Raw genomic sequence first — 23,133 nt, forward strand, 5'->3', positions numbered from 1 at the left:
ATTCTCTCAATTTTACAACTCAAAGCAAACTCTTAACAGAACCATTTGAATTAGCATATATGGTGCTATATATAGTTAACAATTTTCTCCGTCTTACAACCTTAACTCAATCATTTGAATTTTCTTGTTAACATAGGAAAAACTTCGATGTATTTACCATCAAACTTAAATATTTTCTTAACTCCACAAAACCAGGGTGCATTAATATCAATAGGTTTCTGCGAACATAATTCAATCTCATAACTCCTCCTTTTCTTTATAATTTTTTAAACAAAGTCTCAAACCTAGTTAGAGGAACCCAAACTTATCTGTTTGAACAGTTCCATTTGTAACATAAAACCAGTTCCATAAGTAATTTCATTTTTACATAAACAGTTTCACAAAACAACTCATAAATCACCAGTTAATAAAGCATATACACATACACAAAATTGCATCTTGATTCTAAGTAGAAATACATTTCTTCATTTAAACAGTTTCATTTTTAACCCAATTCCAGAAAACCGTTCCTAGGTCATTACTATAAGTAAGCTCAAAATTGTCCCATTGCAATGAAATCTCTATTGTTCATTTCATTTAAGTACCAAAATTCAAATGATAAATATTGGTACTAGCCTTCCAAATTTGAAGAAATCCATAACCAAAATGTTTTTGTAATTTTATCTCATTTTAAGTTCAAAAGTTTAAACAAGAAATAAATTCTGGTATCAGGCTTTCACTTCCAAATATGAAGAGACGTTTTACAACCAAGACTTTTTGCAGTTAACAATTTTAGTTCAAACAAGCGTCTCTGCAACTTTTGTTCTCACAGACAGACCTTTTTAGTTATAGTAATATTTTAAACCGCACCATTTTTGCTGTTAGCTCAGGTTTTTTTATGGTGCGTTGATAGTCTATGGATCTCAGCTGCAGATGCCTTGTGCTGGTTCTGGCGTCCGCCATTCTTAGCGGCTTCTGGAGCTTTTGAAATCACTCTGTTGCCTGCTTTGCAATCTACTAGGACACTAGCTTCTGTGTCTCAGGTGTTTTTACCATATACATTAATAGACTCACACTTAACATTTACACGTTTTCACAAACTCACATATAACACTTTTTGCCTTGCAAAGCATTTAGACTCATATTCAACATTTACACGTTTTTACAAACTCATATACAACATATTAACATCTACTTATTTATACTTTAAGGAAACTATAGAACTACTTTAGCAAATATATTTCTTATTAATTCTTATACACTTATATCCATTCTATCTTATTTCTTATTTAAACTTACATTTACAACTAGCATCTTACAAGCTTATTACTACATGTCTTAAGACTACCTTAGATACTTCTTACAAGCTTATATTCTTAAAGGAACTCTATAGATCTATTTTACAAACTTATATAGGCTACCATTAGCATATATCTAACTTAGCAAACACCTAAAGATTTCTTAACACAGATCTAACAAGACAGAATTTTTACAAACTCACATATCTTATATACGTCTTTCTACTTCTTACTCTTAATTATCATCACCATCTCTATCAGAAAGATTCTCTTAACTAGACAGGAAGTACGTACATCATTTCTAAAGTTTACAGTTTATAGTTAGCTTTGTTATAAAGCACTGGGATTTAGTGATTGTTGTCATTATAGAGTTGTGATACTTGTTGCTAGGGTACTGTAACATTCTCCGGACAAAGCCACACCCCAAAGTTGTCAGTTCTCTCAGCCGTTCCGGACCGGCAGAGATGCACTGTCAGCGGTAGACAGTTTTTAACTAGAGGCTGTCCCTTCACCCAAATTCATAATAGTTTCCCCTAAGAACTTCAATTCAAACAAACGTTTCTATCACAGCAGTACTTTTGGTTTATTCTACTGAAAAACTTTATGCTGAGGGTGAAATTATCATATTTAGCTGTTGTAAAGCTCTTCGCCAAAAACTGCACAGCTATTAGGTGATATTTTAAGGATTTTAAAGTGACTTGTTTGCTCTTATAGGTAGCTTTTTGTCATCCAACTACCGTAAAAACTTTGCACAACTATTAGGGTAAATAAGGCATTTTACCAACAGAGCCCCAAACCGCGAAGCGCCTAGTTCCGTACCCTTTCAATTTTTCACTGGAATTGACACTTAAACCCTTAGACGATTTTTCCTCCTTATTCTTAAAAAAGCTGTATTTTAAGTTTACCATGAACGTATTTTCGAGCTGACAAAAGTGTTTCAGGGCAATGTCGCCATCTTTAGCAGAAAAACTACCTTTCCCAGAATGCATTTCCCTTATATCATCAGTCCATAATAATATTAGTCCCATATCAGTCCCTTATATCATTTCCCATAGTTCTTTTTGGGTCTGGGAGTCAACTGGTTCTCTTTTACCAGACTTGCTTACAAATTCTTGCCCGGGAGGTTTGAACAAAGTTTTTTTTTTGCTTTTGCAATGTGAGATTTGAACAAGCATCTTACATTTTCAGCTATGGCACATTGGGAGGTTTCTCTTCTCAGCTGGCTTCAACAGGTGTCTCTCCTTCATCAGACACTGGCCCCCGAATCAGAACCACACCTGCCTCGTTAGCACGCATTTCTGATAGCAACTTTCCTCAGGGCTTGTGTTTGTTTTAGCCAGTCAGTGAAAAACAAGATCATTTACAACAGCTTTTCCATAGCTCCTTCAGAGATTTTCTCCCACTGATCTTATTCTCATTTTGCTTGTTCCTCCCTTCCCCAGATGCAGAGCTTCAGGTATCTGTCTGCGGCTCTGTACCTCTGCTAGCTGCCTTTGGAGGTAGGGGCTTTTTTCTTCTCCCCCTGAATCTGCCTCAAACTCTAGCAGCTTTGTCAGGTCAGGCATTTTCTGGGGAGGAATCTGTTCCCTCTGTTTCTTCAGAGTATTTCTCCCTGACAGTATCCATTTTGGTCTCAGTTTATCCCCTCTACCCTAGAAACAGTTTCCGACACTACAGTGGCGGCTTTTCCTGCTACTGAAGGTAGGGGCTTTTTGTCCGTTTCTGTTTTCAGGGTCTATGGTTTGCGTACAGACTGAAAAATTTAACAAGGGAGGTTTTTGCCGTTTCTAAACTCCCATTAGGACAGGTGTTTTGCCTCATCAGGCCTTTACCTGGCCCAGTCCCCCAGTGGGTTGCATTTGCTTGTCTGGGTCCTCAAGGACAGAGCTTATGCCAGAGGCAATCACCCCTCAGGGCTACACTCCCTCATCTCATCGGGAGTCAGTTGAAACAAAGCTTTCTCAAAGAGATGCTTTCTCTGACAGAAAAGAAAGCTTTACTCCTGGATAGTTCTGTTCTGCCCTGGCTGGGCTCTTTCCCCAGACAGCGTTCTGACTCAGCAACACGACTGCTTCAGACACAGTTCAGCTTTACTCTTTTCCCAGAAAAGTCCTTTCTCTGATAGGAAAGCTTTTCCTCAGATTTCTTTTTGCAGCTGTGGACCTATCAACCCGGGACTTGTATGAAAGTGGACAACTGTGCCGTTCCCACAGGCTTTAGTTTTGTTTGTTCATTAGCAATCTTCCCCTGGGTCCTGCACCTTCCTGCCTCAGCTCTGTGCTCCAGGAAGTTTACCACTGCAGGAACCCTAGTATCCCCGAAATGCACTCCAACTCAGAGATGCTGGCCAGTCACCTCTGGGTTTTTGGTCAGAAGCAAGGATACAATGCTAACAATTTGCATTGCTTCAGGGGATCTTTGCATTAGGAAGATTAGGAGCACCTTTCCATTCTGAAAGGCTCACTCAGAAACAAAGCATTTGATGCCTCAGCTCCACTGTAACTGAAAAGCTTGGCTTTTTGCTTTTCTCAGGTAAAGTTTGCTGCCCTTTTGGGCTCTCTGTAGCTGTTCACCCTTGCTCTCCCCAAGTGTTTCCCTCAGGATACTCTGACCCACTGTCTTTTACTAGCTTGAAGAGACAGAGCTTAAAAGAGGTTTTTAGGAACTTGTCCCTGCCTCCTGCATTGCAGGGAGGATTTTTAAAGCTCGAAAGAGAACTTAGAGGTTTTGCTGTCTTAAGTTTGTTGTTTTCCCTTAGAGCTAATCACAGGTGGTCCCCATACTAAAATCTTCAGGTGATTCTAATTTTTGTCCTGAGAAAGTTAAAGGCTTTAGTTTCTAAGTTTCTTAAGAGAGAAAGATTAAGGCTTTTTAGAGAGATTTTCCCCCCAAGTTTTCCAAGAAAAGCTTTATAGTTTAAGAGAAAGGTTTTTTTTTTCCCCAGGAGAAAGACCAACTTTTCCCAAAATTTCCCAACTTTAAACTTTGACTTCTTACACCCCCATTTTTGCCTCAGGGAGAAATTACTTTCTCCTGCGCTTGGACTTGGCATTTCAGCTGTCCCCAGGTCAAAAGCTTCCATAGGAAACTTTTTCTTCCCCATAAGCTCAAAGAAGAGCTTTTTTACTACCCGTAAAGCCCAAAGAAAGATTTTTTCCCCAGTTTGCTTTCAAAGCCCCCAAAGTTAGAAAATTGAAGAGTTTTTCTGTCTAGTTGCCTTACTTATTTTTTCCTACACAATCTTACACTTCTAAGTTTTTCCTAACTATATTACTGCCCTATATCTTATACTTATCACAGATAGAAATTGAGAAAGGGATAGAAGATAGAAAATTTTGACAGAAGAGAATTTCGCTGCAGCATCGGACATCCTTCCAGTCCGCTTTCCTTTTCTCTCCAGGATAAAACCCCTGCCTCACCAAAAAATATATATATATATAAATATATATATTCCATAACACTGGCATGCCTTTCCACTGGCAGGGCTGACTCAGCACTTTCACCAAAAACTCTGTATTCATTTGTCTTTAGTCCCCCCTTTTTTTGTCCCTTTTTTTCTTTAGTCCCTTTTTTCCCCTTTCTTTAGTCCCTTTTTTGCCCTTTCTTTAGTCCCTTTTTTGCCCTTTCTTTAGTCCCTTTTTTCCCCTTTCTTTAGTCCCTGTTCACGGCGCCATTCTGTGGGGCGTTTACCCACCACCCCCACAGCTTCCCAGAGTTTTCTTGAGTGCGAGCAGCAGGAAATATTAGATAGAAGGATTTATAGCGGAGAATCTTGCGGAGATAAACAGATAGAAAATAAAGGATAGCCTCGAGAGGGCCTGGAACCTATTCCAACGGGCCCCGACTGTCTCTGGTCCAGGGTTTTTATAGAGACGCCAAGGGGTGGAGCAAAAGACCTCCTCCCCCAGCACAGCCAAGTGCAGACCATCTCAGACACCTGCACTCAGGCCCGTGGTCCTGATCATCCTCTATTCGGACCTGCTGGGTAAAGCCACGAGGAACCCCAGAACGGGCTCCCACACCCCAGCCCCAGGACTTGTTTCAGACCTGCTTTTAATCTTTTTAGACAAGTCACTGCCATTTTAAGCTTTTATTTCCTATAATCTGAGAGTATCTTTATGTCACATAATTGTTGGAGATTAAATTAGAGAGAAAGACATTTTGTATATTATCATATATTATGTAACATTAAATTTTTGTTTGAGCATTTAAACAAAGGACTTAGAGCTGGGGTTGTAGTTCAGTTGGTAGAGTGGTTTCCTAGCCCTGGGTTCAATATAAACTGGGTGTGGTGGTAAATGTCTGTAATTGGGAAGTAGAGGCAGGCAGAAGATTAAGGTCATTCTTGGGTATGTAGAAAGTTAAAAGCCAGCATGAGAGACTGTCTCAAACAAACAAAAGATCCTAAAAATACAGGGCTTCTGGCAGTCACATATGATAGGTAAAATCCTGACCTTGGAGGCCAGATTGGTGATACAGATTTCCTGGTTTTTTTTTTTAACTGTTTGAGGGCCTGCCACCCAGTTTCCAAGTAAACACATGGAGACTTATTTTTTTTTTCTTTAGTAGTTTTATTAATTTAATATTTTACACAGTCTTGTCTTGAACTTTAAGGTTATATTTATCAAGATTTAAAAAAATTTATTAAATTTTTTTCATTTATTTTACATACTGACCACAGTTCCCTCCCTCAACTTCCCTTCTATCCCCTCCTCCATCCACCTCCCTTCTATCCCCTCCTCCATCCACTCCTCTGTCTCCATTCAGAAAGGGGTGGGCCTCCATGGGAGTCAACAAAACATGGCACATCCAGTTAAGGCAGGACGAAGTTCCTCCCCCTGCATCATGGTTGGGTGAAGCAAACCAGTTGGGGATTGGGTTCCCAAAAGCCAGCTCAAGTGCCAAGGACAGGTTATGGTCACACAGCTAGGGGCCTCACAAACAGACCAAGCTACACAACTGTCACACACATGCAGAGGGCCTAGGTCAGTCCTGTGCATGCTCCCTAGCTGTCAGTCCAGAGTTGGTGAGCTCCCATGAGCTCAGGTCAGCTGATACTTATTTTTACTTAGGAATGCCCAGCCTGAGCTTGGCTTGTTTACAGCCAGCTTTTCTAACTTAAATTATCCAGTTTCTCTTTAACTATGTTTTGCCTCTGGGCTTTTTTTTGTTTGTTTAAGGTTTATTTGTTTGTTTGTTTAATTATTTATTTGTTATGAGTACAGTATCCTGCCAGTGTGTATTCCTGCAGGCCAGAAGAGGACACCAGATCTCATTATAGATGATTGTGAGCCACCATGTGGTTGCTGGGAATTGAACTCAGGACCTCTGGAAGAGCAGCCAGTGCTCTTAACCTCTGAACCATCTCTCCAGCCCGCCTCTGGGCTTTTTTCCTTTCTTTATTCTATATATCTATCTTTCTCTCCTTCTTAATCCATGGCTGGCTGTGTGTCTGGGTGGCTGGCCCCTGGCATTCTCCTCTCCTTTTCGTGCTCCTCCCTTTCTTGAGTCCTCTTCTCTTCCTATTTATTCTCTCTGCCTGGCAGCCCCGCCTGTCCCTCTCTCCTGCCTTGCTATTGGCCGTTCAGCTCTTTATTAGACCAATCAGGTGTTTTGACAGGCAAAGTAACACAGCTTTACAGAGTTAAACAAATGCAACATAAAAGAATTGCATCATTAAACAAATATTCCACAGCATAAACAAATGTAACACATCTTCAACTAATATTCTACAACAGTTTCCAGTTTGCTGCTTACCTTAGACAGGAAGTTCAGTCTGCCTGTGCTTCCGTTGCCTTAGCTGTGAGCTGGGAATCAACATAGCTCCAAGAGAGTTACGGTGATTAAATGAAGAAATCTAGGTAAAGGCTAGGATAGCTATTGTCACATAAGTGCTACCTATGTTAGCTGTAGTGTTAGCAAACAGATGTGCTAATTGGTGATAGCAGTTTATCTGACCTTAAATGGGTATCGTGGTACATATCATTAATCCCAGCATTCAGGAGGCTGAGTCTCGTTGATCTCTGAGTTCAAAGCCTGTTCTCACAGTGAGTTCCAGGACATCCAGGACTACATAATAGACCTTGTCTCAAAAAAACAAAACAAAGGGCTGGAGAGATGACTCAGAGGTTAAGAGTACTGGCTGCTCTTCCAGAGGTCCTGAGTTCAATTCCCAGCACCCACATGGTGGCTCACAACCACCTGTAATGAGATCCGGTGCCCTCTTCTGGCTTGCAGGTGTATATGCAGACAGAACACTGCATACATAATAAATAAATGTTAAAAAAAAAAAAAAAAAAAACGAAACAAAGCTTACTTGATCCTGTGCCTTTACCTCTAATGAGGGTTCATTCTTCTCACTGGGTTGTTGGGAGGATTGAATGAGAACGTTGATAAGATACCTAGTATTGTGGTTGGTGCACGGTACTCAGCTATTATTTTCTTGTCCCCTATTCTCCTCATGTCTCTGTCAAAGAGTCTTGCTGCCACTATCTAAAAGTATTTTATAAAAGATTATCAGTTATTCTGTATATACGAGATGGTGTTTTATTTATTTTAGTTTACTTATTTATTTGGTTTTTCAAGACAAGGTTTCTCTGTGTAACAGCTCTAGCTGTCCCAGAACTCACTCTGTAGTCCAGGCTGGCCTCAGACTCACAGAGATCTACCTGCCTCCCAAGTGCTGGGATTTAAAGTGTGCACCATCACACCCAGTATTACTTTTATTTCTTAAGGATTTTTTTTCTTTTTTCTTTTTTTTTTTTTTTTTTGAGCTGAGGATCGAACCCAGGGCCTTGCGCTTGCTAGGCAAGCACTCTACAACTGAGCTAAATCTCCAACCCTAAGGATTTTTTTTTTAAGTTTATATATTTGAGTGTTTGCCTATATGCATGTGAATGTACCACATATGTCCAGTGCCCACAGAGGCCAGAAGATGGCATCAGATCCCCTGGAACTAGAGTTATAGACTGTTGTGAGCCACCATGTGGGAGCTGGGAACAGAACTGGTCCTCTATAAGAGGAGTAAGTACTCTTAACCACCGAGCCATCTTCTCAGCACCTAATGTTTTATCTTTTTTTTTTTTACTTTTGATTTTTAGAATTAATGTGTATTAGGTAGGATATTGATAATCAAGCTGTCTATTGATTTATTTTATTTCTAATGATTTTTCTTTGTTTTTAAGATTTATTTTATTCATGTGTATTTATATCGTCTATATGAACATCTGCCACATGTTTTCTAGTTTCTAAGGGGACTAGAAGACAGAATCAGACCTCCTGGAGCTGGAGTTACAGGCAGTTATGAGCCTTCTGATGTGGGTGCTAGGAACCAAACTCCCCTGAAAGAACAGCCTGAGCTTTTAACCACTGAACCATCTCTGTAACCCCTCTTTGTTGTTTTTAATGAAATTCTTCCCATTTAAAATTTTTTTGTTTTATTTTATTTTATGTATGTGTGTGTGTGTTTTGCCTGAATAGAGAATGTCTATGTTTCATGAAGGCTAGAAGAAGGTGTCAGATCCTCCTAGAACTGGAGTTCCATACAATTGTGAGCCACCATGTGGTTTCTGAGAATCAAACTTCTGTCCTGGAAGAGCAGCCAAAGCTCTGAATCACTGAGACATCTCTCCTGCCTCCAGTGTTTTTTAATGTCACAAATACTGTTTGTCTGATATTAAAATACATAAAAACAAACAAACAAACAAAAAAAAACACCCCAAATTCCACCACACAGAGATACCTATTTAAAGAGAAAGGAGGAGAGAGGGAGAAAAAGAACTGGGTTGGAGAGGTCACCCAGGGTGAAGAGCACTTCTGCCCTTGCAGAAGACCCACGTCAGGCGGCTCACCACCACCTATAACTCTAGCTCAGAGATCTGAGACCCTGGTCTGCTCTCACAGACACCTGCACACTTGTGCTGCACATAAACTCATGCAGGAACACACACCTGCATAAATAAAAACACACGGGGCTGGAGAGATGGCTCAGCGGTTGAGAACACTGGCTGCTCTTCCAGAGGACCGGGGTTCAATTCCCAGCACCCATGTGGCAGCTGACAACTGTCTCATTACAAGGACCTGACACCCTCATACATGCAAGCAAAACACCAATGCACATAAAATAAAAATAAGCCATTAATAATAAATACAATTTTAAAAATATAATAATTTTTTTTTTTTTTTTTTTAAATACGGGCGGTGGTGGCACATGCCTTTAATCCCAGCACTCAGGGAGGCAGAGGCAAGTGGATCTCTGTGAGTTCAAGGCCAGCCTGGTCTGGAGTTCCAGGATAGCCAGAGCTAAACAGAGAAACCCTGTCTAAGAAAAAGCCACAAAAAAAGAACTGTTAGGAAAGGTATTAATTCCTGCAGGGTGACAAAATGTGATCTGTATATCATGAACTATATACAAAAATATAGACCGTGGCATATGGATTAAGGAATAGAGAAAAGTATGAAAACAGGTTACAGGAAAATATTGGTTTAAGTTCTTTTCCTTTTTTGTTTGATTTGTTTTGTTGTTTTTAGATGGGCTCTCACACTTGTAGCCCTGACTAGCTTAGAACTCTCTGTGTCGACCTGCTGACCTTGAACTCAAGCAGTCCTGCCTCAGCCTTCTAAGTTCCAGGATTACAGGCATGACTCACCACACCCATTTTCTTTTTCTAATTATACGATATAGTAACTTTTCTAATCATACAAATAGTATTAAATATGTTCATATTACTGAGCCAAGGGGAACATTATATGAATCATATATACTGCCTTTATCCTAAGTGTTCTTGGTGCAACAGGGACAAGGGGATAATTACCAGTGATTCCATTATGTAAGGACGAGTATGTTTATCAGAAATTGTTGATATTTAAAAAAAAAAAGACATACAACCCAAGTTCCATCTGTAGAGGAATGAATGGTTAACTGGATTAGACTCCAGCTGTGCAGTGGGGGGTTTTGGAACTGTAAAACACTGAGTCATGGATGCCTAGCCGGGACTTTTTCATTTCTTTATTATCTGTTGTGCACACACCTTGGCAGTCTACCATGTGTGGAGGTCAGAGGACAGCTTGCAAGAGTCAGTTCTCTTGTCTCCAAATGGGTCCTGGGAATCAGACGTCAGGTTCTCAGGCTTGGTGGTAAATGCCTTTTCCTGCTGGAAAAAGCTGCTCATTGGCCCCAGCTTTTTCTTTTCTTTTTTGAAATAGAATCTTGTTCTGTAGCCCCATCTGACCTAAAGTTCTTAGTTCTCTTCCTTCCACCTCTTAAGTAGCTGGACCACAAGCCTGGGCCAGCAAGCACCAAGCTGTGCTGACTGCACATCTAAGGGAGAAACAACAACACTGTCATTTTAAAAACAGGCTGGTGCTGGCCGTATAGCTCAGTGATGGAGTGCTTGCCTCGAATGCCTTAGGTTTGATCCCCAGCACTTAAAAGGCAGATGCTCTTAAATACTTGTTTATAGAAGCAGAGACCCAGCCTTTAGCAGGATTACACTATAGATGGAATGCAAGGGCAGTTAGCAATTCACCTTTAATTTACATACCTCAGCATTATTCCAGTAAACATGTGGCTACCTTTGCTGTTTTAAATATAATATGTCTAGAGTCTATAGCTCAAAATAATAATGAAGATTTATGTATTTTATATGTATGAATGTTCTATCTGCATATATGCCTGCAGGCCAGAAGAGGGCACCAGATCTCATTACAGATGGTTGGTTGCTGGGAATTGAACTCAGGACCTCTGGAAGAGCAGCCAGTGCTCTTAACCTCTGAGACATCTCTCCAGCCCAAAAATAGTAATAGTATTTCTAGAATAGTACATGAGCAGTGGTTGAGCAGGAAGAACTGGCACGAGAAGGCGTTCTGTATCATCTGACCTCTGTTCCTAATTTCTATTATATTTGTATTGTGTTTATTTTCATTCTTCTCTTCTGTGGGGATAGGGATCAAACCCAGGGCCTTGGGCATGCTGGCCAAGTCTGTTCCACTCAGCTGTATCCCTCACCTCTCCTCCTAATTTTGTAAATTCTCTAGAAACCTGCTCTGTGGGTAGTGTTCTTTCTCTAAGCCACCAGTTTTTTATCCACATAAAGTAAGTTAAGTTCACTCACTGGGGTGCTTTTGAATATACATGGTATTTTTTTATGTAATAACATTCATTAATTGCTTGTTAAATTGAACTAAAGCCAATGAAGATTTTCATGAGCCAGGAAACACAGAAGATTCTCTAGAGGTTCATTTTCTTCATTTCTTTAAATATTTTGCAGATCAGAACTGTCAGAAAACTGCCTATTGCTCTGACCTTGAGGAATTAGATTTAGTTTTATGTGATTCTTAGCTTTGAGGAAGTTGCTGAAGGTATTTTTGATTAGATTGCTTTTGATTTTTTAAAGGCATGCACCAGATTACACATAAATCTTGCCAGGTGACCTAGACATGCTCTTCCATCAAGAAGGTAGAAAACTGGCCTGGCCTGGTGGTGTCGGCCTATAATCACAGCTACTCAAGAGGCTGGGGCAGGAAGGACTCTTTAAATTCAAGACCACACTGGTCTGCCGAATGAATTCAGGCACTCTGTGCTGCAGAATACAAGTTCACAAATAACTAGAGATGACTGCGGGCACTGGTGGCGCACACCTTTAACCCCAGCACTCAGGCATAGGGAAGGGAATCTCTGAGTTCAAGGCCAGCTTGGTCTGTTGAGAGAGTTCCAGGATGGCCAGGGCTACAGAAACCCTGTCTCAAAAAACCAAAACAAACAACAGCAACAAGAAACCAACTAGAGATGTAGCTCAGTGAGAGAGCACCTGCCCAGTATATGTGAGGGCCTTGGGTTCAATCCCAAGTACCAAAAAATAAAAGATAAAAATCATCGGACACTGAGTGTGGTGGCAGGGGATCTCTCTGAGTTTGTGACCAGCCTGGTCAACATAGTGAGTTCCAGGCCACCTAGAAACTACACCAAGAGACCTGTTCTCAACAACAACAACAACAACAACAAACAACAACAACAACAAAACCACCGGCATAGTAGTATACACCTGTGTTCCCAGTGCTTGAGATGTTGAAGCAGGGAAAATCGCAAGATTGGGGCCATCCTGAGCTACATACCTAGACCCTGTCCATCTCCTTCCTTCCTACCTCTCCCCCAAGAAAAAGGTTTTTCTGGCTGGCTGTTACTGGAATTTAACAGAGCTTACCTTGTTAGCTGTCTTATCTCTTTGGATGTGAGCCTAGCCTAGCCTTTAACAGTTAAGCCATCTCTGAAGCCTCAGTGACAGTCCCTTAAAACAGGCTCTGTCTGTGGAAAATAGTGACATCCTTTATAGCAGAGTGACACATGCTTATAGTCTCTGACCTTGAGAGGTAGAAGCAGAGGGGTGGGTTTGAGACTAGCCTGGACTACGTGACAAAGCTGTCTCAACCAAAAACTAAAGTGACTCACCCTGACGTCTGTGCCCAAATTCTACTGCGAACTTGACTATTTATGGAGCAGTTTTAGGTTGACAGACCCTGCTGCCATTTTTCAGGGTTTACAGCAACATCTGTTTCCTGTCTGCTTTTGGTTTTCTATACTTTACAAGCTGCCTGAATGAAGTCACATCAAAAGAATGTTGTGGCATTTTGTTGTTGTCGTTTTGGTTTTCTTTATTTTTGAGACAGACCAGGCTAGCCTCGAACTCACAGAGGTCTGCCTGCTTCTGATATGGTTTGCTTGTTGGTTTTTAAATGTGGGAATTACATAGTGTAACATAAGTAATGGCTGAAAAATCAGTGGAAAACTTACTGAATTTTTCTGATCATATCCTTAGAGTGTCATTTAACATGTTTTAGCCAGATGTGCGGTGAGGTGTACATGCTGAGGTGGGAGAATCACTTGAGTTCAGGAGGTGGAGACCAGGCTGTGGAACACACTGAAACTTGGCCTGTCTTTCTTTGGGAATTGAAAGGGGTGGGGGTGGAGAGGAACCGAGCAAAACAGGTTAACTGTCAGGCCTGGTACTTGCCATCAGTCCCTGGCCACCTATAACACTGACATGATGTTTGTTGTTCATTTTTTTCCGAGACAGGGTTTCTCTGTGTAGCCTTGCCTGTCCTGTACACTAGGCCGACCTCGAACTCACAGAGATTCACCTACCTCTGCCTCCCGAGTGCTGGGATTAGTGTGCGCCGCCGCCACCTAGCCTAACATCATGTTTACAAGCCCACTTAATCACTGAATTGTCCAGTGCGACAAATTGTTCTCCTTGTGAGTTTATAGAGTAGATGCCCAGGAGAACTCTGCCAAGACTGCCCTTTAAAGCAAGCCATGGCCAGAAATAAGACTATAGGGGAAGGAACGTTTGATATCTAGGCTGTTACTTTCCATAAGAAAAGAAAGCGGCTTTCTTCCTTTGTTCTTTTTAACATTTAGTGTGTTGGGGTTGCACATGTGGACAACTTGTGGGAGTCGGTTATCTTTTCACCAACTAGTTTCTGGGGGTTGAACTCAAGTCATCAGGGCTAGTAGCAAATGTCCCCACTCATGGAGCCATCTTGGGGGCCCAGGATTTTATTTTATGCTGGATAAGTGCATTTCAAAGATTCAGACTCTGCAGAGTTAGAGCCTCAGAAAGAAACACTTTGCTGAGGTAGCAGGGGGCGTGGCTCAGCTGCTGAAGTGCTGCACAGGCCGAGAACCCAGTGTGGTTCCCAGCACCCTGGGAACACGGCAGGCACGGGAGCCTGTGAGCCGGGTGCTGCAGTGGGCAGAGGGAGGCCTGGGATGCTGGTGAGCCTGTTCAGTCTAATTGTGGCGCTAAGACTGTCCCAGAGAATAAGACAGAAGCCGGGTGTGGTGGCACATGCCATTAATCCCAGAGGCAGGTGGATCTCTGTGAGTTCGAGGCCAGCCTGGGCTACAGAGTGAGTTCCCAGACAGGTTCCAAAGCTACACCGAGAAACACACACACACACACACACACACACACACACACACACACACACACACACACACACACACACACCCTCAAATACATGGATACACAGAATAAAAATAGATACCTTCCTATTACACAGCCCTATTTTAGATTATTTTTCAGGCAAATACTAAGGCATCCTAGCTCGGCCAGGTGGCACAGGTTTGTAAGGTAACTGGGAAACTGAGACAAGGCTGGAAAGGTCAAGATCTGCCTGATTATGCATGGAGTGAGTCCAAGGTCAGCCCGAGCAACTTAGCGAGACCCTGTCTTGAAATAAAAAGTGTTAGTTGTGGGGTAGGAATGGTTACAGGTTAGCGGTAGAACGCTGAGGCCCTAGGTACATTCCTAGTGCCACCAAACAACTTCGTAACCTATTGACCCTTTCTCCTTACATTTCCCTGTAAGTAGTTACCCAGCCAGGGTGAAGTAACCTGCCTTTTCCTGCCTTTGTCCTTAGGAGCCAACGAAGTGCTTCTGGTGGTTGGGGGCTTCGGAAGCCAGCAGTCTCCTATCGATGTGGTAGAGAAATATGACCCCAAGACACAGGAGTGGAGCTTCCTGCCAGTAAGTCGTGGTGGGACCTTTTTCAGCAGAGCTTAAATGTCATTGGTTCCTGACACTAGACACTAGAGCATAAATGATCAGCTTTCAGAGTAGAAAAGCTTCGGACAGCCTAATGCCCCTTATGGCCATGTTGTCTGTATAGTTAGGTATCCAGTAAATGGTTGGCTTGCTTTTCTTTGGGTGGTAGTGGTTTCTTGGTTTTTTACTATTTCTTACTACTTTTTTTTTAAATGTGTGTCCACACATGTGAGCATGCCTATGCCACAGCATGTGTGTGGAGGTCAGAGATCTTTCAGGGATCAAACTTAGGTCATCAGCCTTGGCAGCAAGTACCTTTACTCACCAAACCATCTTGCTGGGCTTTTTTCTTTTTTTAAAGATTGATTTATTATGTACTCAGGGTTCTGTCTGCATGTATACCCACTCGCCAGAACAGAGCATCAGATGAGTACACCAGATCTCATTACAGATGGTTGTGAGTCACCAAGTGGTTGCTGGGAATTGAACTCAGGACCTCTGGAAGAGCAGCCAGCAGCCAGTGCTCGTAACCTCTGAGCCATCTTTCCAGCACCGCCACCCCCTTTTTGAGACAGAGTCTCACTATGTAGCCTGGCTAGCCTCAGACGTACAGGCTTTCTTTCTTCCTCGGCCTCCTTAGTGCCAGGGTTACACATGTGAGCCTCCACAGCTGGCCTGTTGTTTGAGCTAGGGTCTTGCTGGCTGATAAATGCTGGCATTATAGGCATGTGTACCACCACCACACCCAGCTCAGTGTAGACGGAACAGCTTGTGCTCTGGCTCCTGCTGTACTAACTGAACTCAGGGTCTTAAGTCTAACTGAAATGGTAAGTTTGTGTCTCCCTTCAGTACTGCATAAACAAGAACCATCTCCGAGGAGACTACTCTTCAGGGTATTTCAGTCCTGGCTCTCAGACTAGCCATCTGCCAGTACTTTTCCTATGGACGGCTATTCAGTCTTTTAGCCCAATGCCTAAAGAGAGAAGACAGCAGGAAGCCATGAAGTCTTCTGTAAACCTTGGAGTGAGGCAGAAGGATTTCACTCTGTAGGCAGTCGCCTTCCAGCCCCTTTGGGATGAACCTTAGCCGAAAGGAGGTTTCTGGTGGCAAGGAAGAAGCAAAGAAGATTGAAAACAGGCGGGGTGCTGAAAGAAAAGGCAGGGGCTGGAGCTTGCCCAGCTGAAACGCTCTATTTCTCCTCTCTCCCAAATCCGTAGAGTATCACCCGGAAAAGACGGTATGTAGCCTCGGTTTCCTTACATGACCGGATCTATGTGATCGGCGGGTATGACGGCCGTTCCCGCCTCAGTTCAGTGGAATGTCTAGACTACACAGCGGATGAGGACGGAGTCTGGTACTCCGTGGCCCCTATGAATGTGCGGCGAGGCCTTGCTGGAGCCACCACGCTGGGAGGTAGGTCTGATGGCAAATGGTGTTTTCGTCTTCTTTCAGCTGGATTGTGTTCTTAGCTCTTGTGCTGTCTGGCATATGAGGAGAGGTATCTGAGTTCAAATGCTCGTTCTTGCTTTAGATATGTCAGGGTAACTGACATACGCACTGTTTGTGGACATGTCAACACTGGCTAAAGTTGACTGTTCAAGTTCTAGTGTGCCATAGGTAGTAGACACTGGTTATAGTTTTATAAACTCCATTTGGTAGTCTTCAAATGCTTTTAAGTATTTTTAAGTATGTCATCATACGCCATTTTTCTTTTTTGGTTATTTTTGCATTTTGTTTCTGTTTTTCTTTTTTTCCTCTTGAAACGGTTTCACTATATGATAAGATTGACTTTAAACTCATAATCCACCCACCTCTGCCTCAGCCCTATTTAGTGCTGGGATTTCAGCACTCTGTGTCACCACACCCTAGCCTTCTGGCTTTAGACTAGGTTTTTTTTTTTTTTTTTTTTTAATTGAGGCAGGATTCACTAAATACCACTGTGTAGCCCACCCTGGTCTCAAACCTGTGGTCTTCGTGCCTGAGCCACTGTACCAGGCTTTTATTTTATGTGTGTGAGTGTTGTAGCTCCATTTTGTGTATGCATCACATGACAGCAGTGCCCCAGAAGCCAGGACAGGTGTCAGATCCCCTGCAACCGGAGTTACAGACACTTGTGACCCACCATGTAGGTGCAAGGACTCAAACCTGGGTCCCCTGGAAGGGTAACCACTGAGCCATCTCTCCAGCCTCCATTCCAGGCTTCAAATGTCTTGGTTATACTATGTTTCTTGCTTCTGAGACTTAACTGACTTACCACATAAGGGGAAAATGTTCAGAGTACAAAATATACTTTTACAATAATGTCCTTATGTAGTATCATACAGTACCATATACAACTTATATACGTAATGGGAAATTTAAGAAATAATAATAAAAGTCAATTTGAAGAAATACCAAGAAATTTATTTGTTTGGGATAAGATCTCATGTAGCTCATGCTGGCCTTAAACTTAGTCTATAGTCAAAAATGGACTTGACCGCACCCCACACACCCCCAAAAAAGAAAAGAAACCGTCTAGACAGGAAGCCATTGAAGAGAGTCCTTAAAATTTGTGATAAAAGGGCTGGAGAGATGGCTCAGTGGTTAAGAGCACTGGCTGTTCTTCTAGAGGACCAGAGTTCAATTCCCAGCATCCACATGGCAGCTCACCACTGTCTTTTGTAACTTCAGGATGCAACACCCTCACACAAACATACATACAGGCAAAACACAAATGTACATAAAATAAAAATAAATAAATTTGGTTGGGCAGTGGTGGTGCACGCCTTTAATCCTAGCATTTGGGAGGCAGAGGCAGGTGGATCTCTTGTGAGTTTGATGCCAGCCTGGCCTACAGAGTGAGTTCCAGAACAGCCAGGGCTACACAGAGAAACCCTGTTTTGAAAAATGAATGAATAAATAAATTTTTGAAAAATTTATTATAAAGATGCTGAAATGTAGCTCTTCACAGTTGATGGCTTCTATCAGAGAGCTGGGAAAGGACTCAGTTTTCTTTAAGGAGTGGCCACTGGGAATTTCACCATTTGCCAATGAGTATATGGCCAACACAAATTGTACCTGGTGTATTTTTTTTTTTTTTCTTAAATGTTTTTTCAGGGGGCACAAGGGTGGAAGGATGGCCCTGGGAGGAATGGGAATTGACATGATCAGGTACATTGTAAGAATGGCTTTGCACTCCTGGTCCTCCTGCCTGAACCTCCCCAGGGCTGTGATTACATCCATGTGTGGGTCCCCCACCGCATCTTAACAATGGGTAATGGGTAATTTGTAGAGACAATGGTTCTTTATTCTTAATAGTCTAATTTGTTCATTCTGAGCAGATATGATTTACGTCTCTGGAGGCTTTGATGGAAGCAGGCGTCATACAAGTATGGAGCGGTATGACCCAAACATTGATCAGTGGAGCATGCTGGGAGATATGCAGACAGCTCGAGAGGGTGCAGGACTAGTAGTGGCCAGCGGAATAATCTACTGTCTAGGTATGAGTCTGGGATGTGGGATGGAGAGAGGCATCATTTTACCAGAATTAAGTGCATACACTTGCGTCTGCAAGAACTCTGGTCTATCCCAATATGTTATCCATGAACAGGATTATTTTTTTCTTGTAAGCAAGATGTAGGATGTTCAGTATTCTTTGAGCTGGACCTCTGGAAGAACTACACTGACTCAGTTGAATCACTCACAGAAGGCCAGTTAAAACATGCCTGAGCATCTACCTTTCTTCCCAGAATGTTCACTCTTTGCTCTGTCTTTCAGGAGGATATGATGGCTTGAATATATTAAATTCAGTTGAGAAATATGATCCCCACACAGGACACTGGACTAACGTTACACCCATGGCCACCAAACGTTCTGGTAAGACCGAGGCTCAGAGGGGACAAAGTGCCAACAGTCCTGACGTGTGCAGTGTTGGTTTGGGTACAGGCTGTGTGTCGGCAGGGTAGAACCGTAGTTCTCCCTTCACCAGACTTGCTGTAGATAGGAGGCCCATTCCTGACTCTTTCACCTCTTTTTTCTAAATATTAGGACAAAGTTTAAACCTTGAACTAGATTATAAATTTGAGGACAGGACAGAAATTTCTTACTCATTCTTTAGTACTTTTTTCTATTCTTGCATTCTTGTCTATCTAGCATAATTTTGTATGTGTAGTACATGTTTAAATAAATATTTCTGTTGTGTTGAGTTTTGTGTCTTTGCTTTTTTAACTCTTTGGAATTGTTTTTTTGTTTTGTTTTGTTTTGTTTTTCCCTGAGACAAGGTTTGTCTGTGTAACCCTGGCTGTCCTGGAACTCACTTTGTAGACCAGGCTGGCGTTGAACTCAGAGATCCGCCTGTCTCTGCCCCCGAGTGCTGGGATTAAAGGTGTGCGCCACCACCTTGCCTTCCTGGACTTAGTTTTGAGGGTCTTACTGTGTAGTCCTGGCTGGTATACAACTTGCTGTGAGGTGGTCTTCCTGCCCTGGCTTCCAGCTACACCACCACATCGATGTTTTATTTTACGCTAAGATCTCACTGTATGTGGTATGTAGTGCACACTGACTGGGGTTGCAGATGTGTGCCATACACCTGATAAATAAACGGCAATAAATCACCTAAGATCTCTTTTTTTTAAAAGATGTGTTTGTTTATTATGCATACAGTGCTCTGCCTGCACGTATCCCTGCAGGCCAGAAGAGGGCACCAGATCTCATTACAGATGGTTGTGAGCCACCATGTGGTTGCTGAGAATTGAACTCAGGACCTTTGGAAGAGCAGCCAGTGCTCTTAACCTCTGAGCTATCTTTCCTGCCCCTAAGATCTCTTAATACCTAAGAATGAAATCTTTTTTTTTTTTTAATTCTGAGTACTGCACACAGGACCTTGCATGTACTAGGCAAGTGTGCCACCGTAGAGGTACATCCCTGAGCACCTGAGAGCTCCGATAGGGAACAGGCTGTGATGTAACAGAGCGAACACTGTGCAGAGCCATGGCCGTGCCCTCTGCTGCTTTCACCATTACTGACACCTCTTCCCCACTGCTCTGTTCAGCCGACCGAAGAGAGATGGACTGTGAGTTAGTGACAGCAAACAGAGAACCGTGTCTGTCTTGGGTTATAAGTTCCAGTCCCAGCCAAAGGGTTTACCAAGGCGTGCAGTGACGTTCGCTGTATTACACTCTTCTAGGCCTGGTTTGCTTACATCTGCGTCCCTCATCTTGCCCACGGTTCAGCTGTTGGCGACGTGTTTCGTTACTGGGTTCAGATGCTAGGCTTAGGCCACTCATTTGCTCCTCCTCTCTCTTTTCCCCAGGTGCTGGAGTAGCCCTACTGAATGACCATATTTATGTGGTGGGGGGTTTTGATGGCACAGCCCACCTCTCTTCTGTTGAAGCTTACAACATTCGCACTGATTCCTGGACAACCGTCACGAGTATGACCACTCCACGGTGCTACGTAGGGGCCACAGTGCTTCGGGGGAGGCTCTATGCAATTGCAGGGTGAGAATGTGGAAAGTGGGTGGAATCATGTAGCCAAGGGGAGAATCCATTTGACCCCATCTCCGTTTGGAAGGAGGCATAGTGTGTTGTGGGGAACAACTGCTGGGGCCGTTTCCACTCCTACCCCGGGTGCTGGGACTTGAACCTGGCCTATGGTAGCAGGCGCCCCCTTGCTGAGCTGTACTACCAGCTCCAGGGATAGGACTACTTTAAATGCAGGACTGGTGTGTAAAGGAATGACGACCTCTCTCTTTTGTTTCTTTTTTCCCCACTTAGATACGATGGGAATTCTCTGCTGAGTAGCATTGAGTGTTACGACCCTATCATCGACAGCTGGGAAGTAGTGGCCTCCATGGGAACCCAGCGTTGCGATGCTGGTGTGTGTGTGCTTCGAGAAAAGTAACTTACTGAACACCAGCTGGAGCCAATGAGTACTCCAAGGAACAGTTTGTGGGAGAATCAAGGATCCTTTCCGAATGTTTCTATCTCACTGTGTGCACGGGGATTACAGGCACCAGTGCTATGACGATTGTACTTGTTTGAACACACTCTCCTTCGCAGTGGTAATGTTGCTCCGAAGGGTGGGTAACAACAGGTACTCAAGGGAAGAGTGCACCTTTGGATGTGCGAAACCTGAGGAGCATTTTCTTCCTGTTCCTAACTTATCAAGTGCTTGGGAGGATGAATGGATGTGTGTGTGTGTGTGTGTGTGTCTGTGCGTGTGCGTGTGCGCGTGCTTCATATATTGCAGAGAATTAAGGTGAGTATAGCCTGCTAGGTGTGGGCATTGTCCATTCTAGGTGATTGGAAGGATATCAACTGCATAAGTTTGGTAAAATGAAACTCACTACCCAACCCCCCCAGAAGCAAAAATATCTTTTCTAAATAGAAAGGTAGCTCCAGCCACCACAGTTCCCTTTCTGGAGGAAACCAAGAGATCACTGTTAAAATTTGAAAGGCCAAGAGGAAAGATTGATGCTAGTCTCACTTAGGAGGACTTGGTTGATGTAGAGATTTGAAAAGTGGCATGAACTGAATGGAATGTGAGTGAACCCAGAAGATCACTGAAGTGTAGGCTGGAAGGCTGGAGAGGACATACTTGACCCCAGGGTCTTTCTAATGTACCATCTTGGCACTGGAAACTGAGAGATTAACAGTGTGGTGTGTGGGGGGGTTAGAATAAGAGATGCTGTAAATGTACAGAGTTCAATCTTCCTGTGGCAAACAGAAGTACCTGCGACTTGACAACCGGCTGGTGTAGCTGTGGCAGTGTCGGTCTCTGACTGGGTGAGGGAGCAGCGTGGTGGTGACTCAAGTGCTACCACATGACGACACTTCCACACTATTTATTCGGGGCTGGGTGGGTGGCTGCAGCCTGGTAGCTGAGGTTCCCGTCACCGCCCTGTTGTCTGAAGGGCACACTTCTGCTAAGGAGTGCTTACTGCTGCTGTGTGTGCTACATTCAGCTCTCTGCCGCTACATTTCCCAACCTGTCTGGAGAGGGGTTGTATTCATCCTGGGACAGAATAATCAAGGACAACTGAGACTCTGGTTCGTTCCTGTGCCTCTGCCAGCATTTCCGAGCTGCCCTTCAAGGCTCCTCTCTGTCATGGGGTGAAATCCCTGCGTTATTGTTGCAGCGAATATGGGAATGTGATAGCCTAAGTTGGGTTGCATTTTATTTTCCCTTTGCTCTGGAATTCCACTTTTCCCTCATTCCCCTAATTGTGTTGGCCTACAGAGTTAATTTCCTTTGTATTTTTTTAATAAAATATTAAAAATGGACTGTCTCAAATGGCTTCAAGAGAATGTGTGGCTGGTGCCGCCTTCAGCACACATGTTGGGGGACAGGAGAAAGAGCAGCTCCTGGTCTCACCTTCCAGCCTCTTTTCCTTGTGCTTGCTAATGAACTCGGCTGCTGCTTTGGTAGATCTGAAACGTCAGTGAAGTGCTTGCCTGAATTTGCCTGCTTTATTGGCCTCTTTCACACTTGGAATCTACTTGAAAACAAAAGATAAGGAGCCAGGCGGTTGTCGCGCACACCTTGCACACCTTTAGTCCCAGCACTCAGGAGACACAAGTGGGTGATCTCTGAGTTTGAGACCAGCTTGATCTACAGAGCAAGTTCCGGGACAGCCAGGACTACACAAAGAAACCCTGTCTGGAAAACCCAAAAGACAAACAAAAGGGATACAGAAGGAACAGCCTTGAGCACACTTGAGCACCCGTGTGAACTGTGGGTTTTCCGTCACCCTAGGAGTTGTCTTTGATTCATTAAATGGCGTGTGATCATACAACACCTGTGCGAGGGCCTGCCACACAACTGTAAGACATCTTGACACAGCATCTCACTGTGCAGCCCTGGATGTCCTAGAACCTCCTGTGTAGACCAGGCTGGCCTGGAACTGGAAGAAACACACTTGCCTCTGCCTCCCCAGTGCTGGGATTAAAGGCGTACTCTACCATATTAGCTAAAACCACAATACTGTTGGTTCCAAAGGAAAGCAGGACAAGAGGATAAAGTCCTTCGGCCTGTCTGGCAGATGGATTGTACCTGCTAATCGAACCACAGCCTTTCTGTCATCAGCTCTTTCTGAAATTCAGATGTGACCATGGCAGTACTTAATATACAGCCAATTATTGGTCAATATTGAAGTTGTGTCCTGAAGTTCCATAGAGTCACATTTCTTGTACTAGAAAGTTCAAATTCCTTAACGTGCATCGGATCCATGGTGTTGAGGGGCGTATTCTACCATGTTGCTCTTCTTTTTTTTTTTTTTTTTTTTTTTGGTTTTTCGAGACAGGGTTTCTCTGTGTAGCTTTGTGCCTCATGTT

At 43.2% G+C, this 23,133-nt stretch overlaps 1 protein-coding gene across 8 annotated transcripts in view; it reads left to right on the top strand.

Annotated features, from left to right (window-relative positions):
- Positions 1-22,081, top strand: part of Klhl12 (kelch like family member 12) — a 44,515-nt gene extending 22,434 nt beyond the window's left edge. For all 8 annotated transcript variants that reach the window (XM_006982461.4, XM_016001019.3, XM_076547491.1 and 5 more), the window contains 6 exons: positions 14,697-14,803; positions 16,039-16,234; positions 18,142-18,300; positions 18,578-18,676; positions 20,112-20,298; positions 20,575-22,081. In XM_006982461.4, coding sequence (XP_006982523.1) covers positions 14,697-14,803; positions 16,039-16,234; positions 18,142-18,300; positions 18,578-18,676; positions 20,112-20,298; positions 20,575-20,701 — 875 coding nt within the window. In that variant the 3' untranslated portion in view covers positions 20,702-22,081. The remainder of the gene's footprint in view (positions 1-14,696; positions 14,804-16,038; positions 16,235-18,141; positions 18,301-18,577; positions 18,677-20,111; positions 20,299-20,574) is intronic.
- The last annotated feature ends 1,052 nt before the right edge of the window (positions 22,082-23,133 follow it).

The sequence above is a fragment of the Peromyscus maniculatus genome, chromosome 11, assembly GCF_049852395.1.
Source record: "Peromyscus maniculatus bairdii isolate BWxNUB_F1_BW_parent chromosome 11, HU_Pman_BW_mat_3.1, whole genome shotgun sequence".
Classification (NCBI taxonomy): Eukaryota; Metazoa; Chordata; class Mammalia; order Rodentia; family Cricetidae; genus Peromyscus; species Peromyscus maniculatus.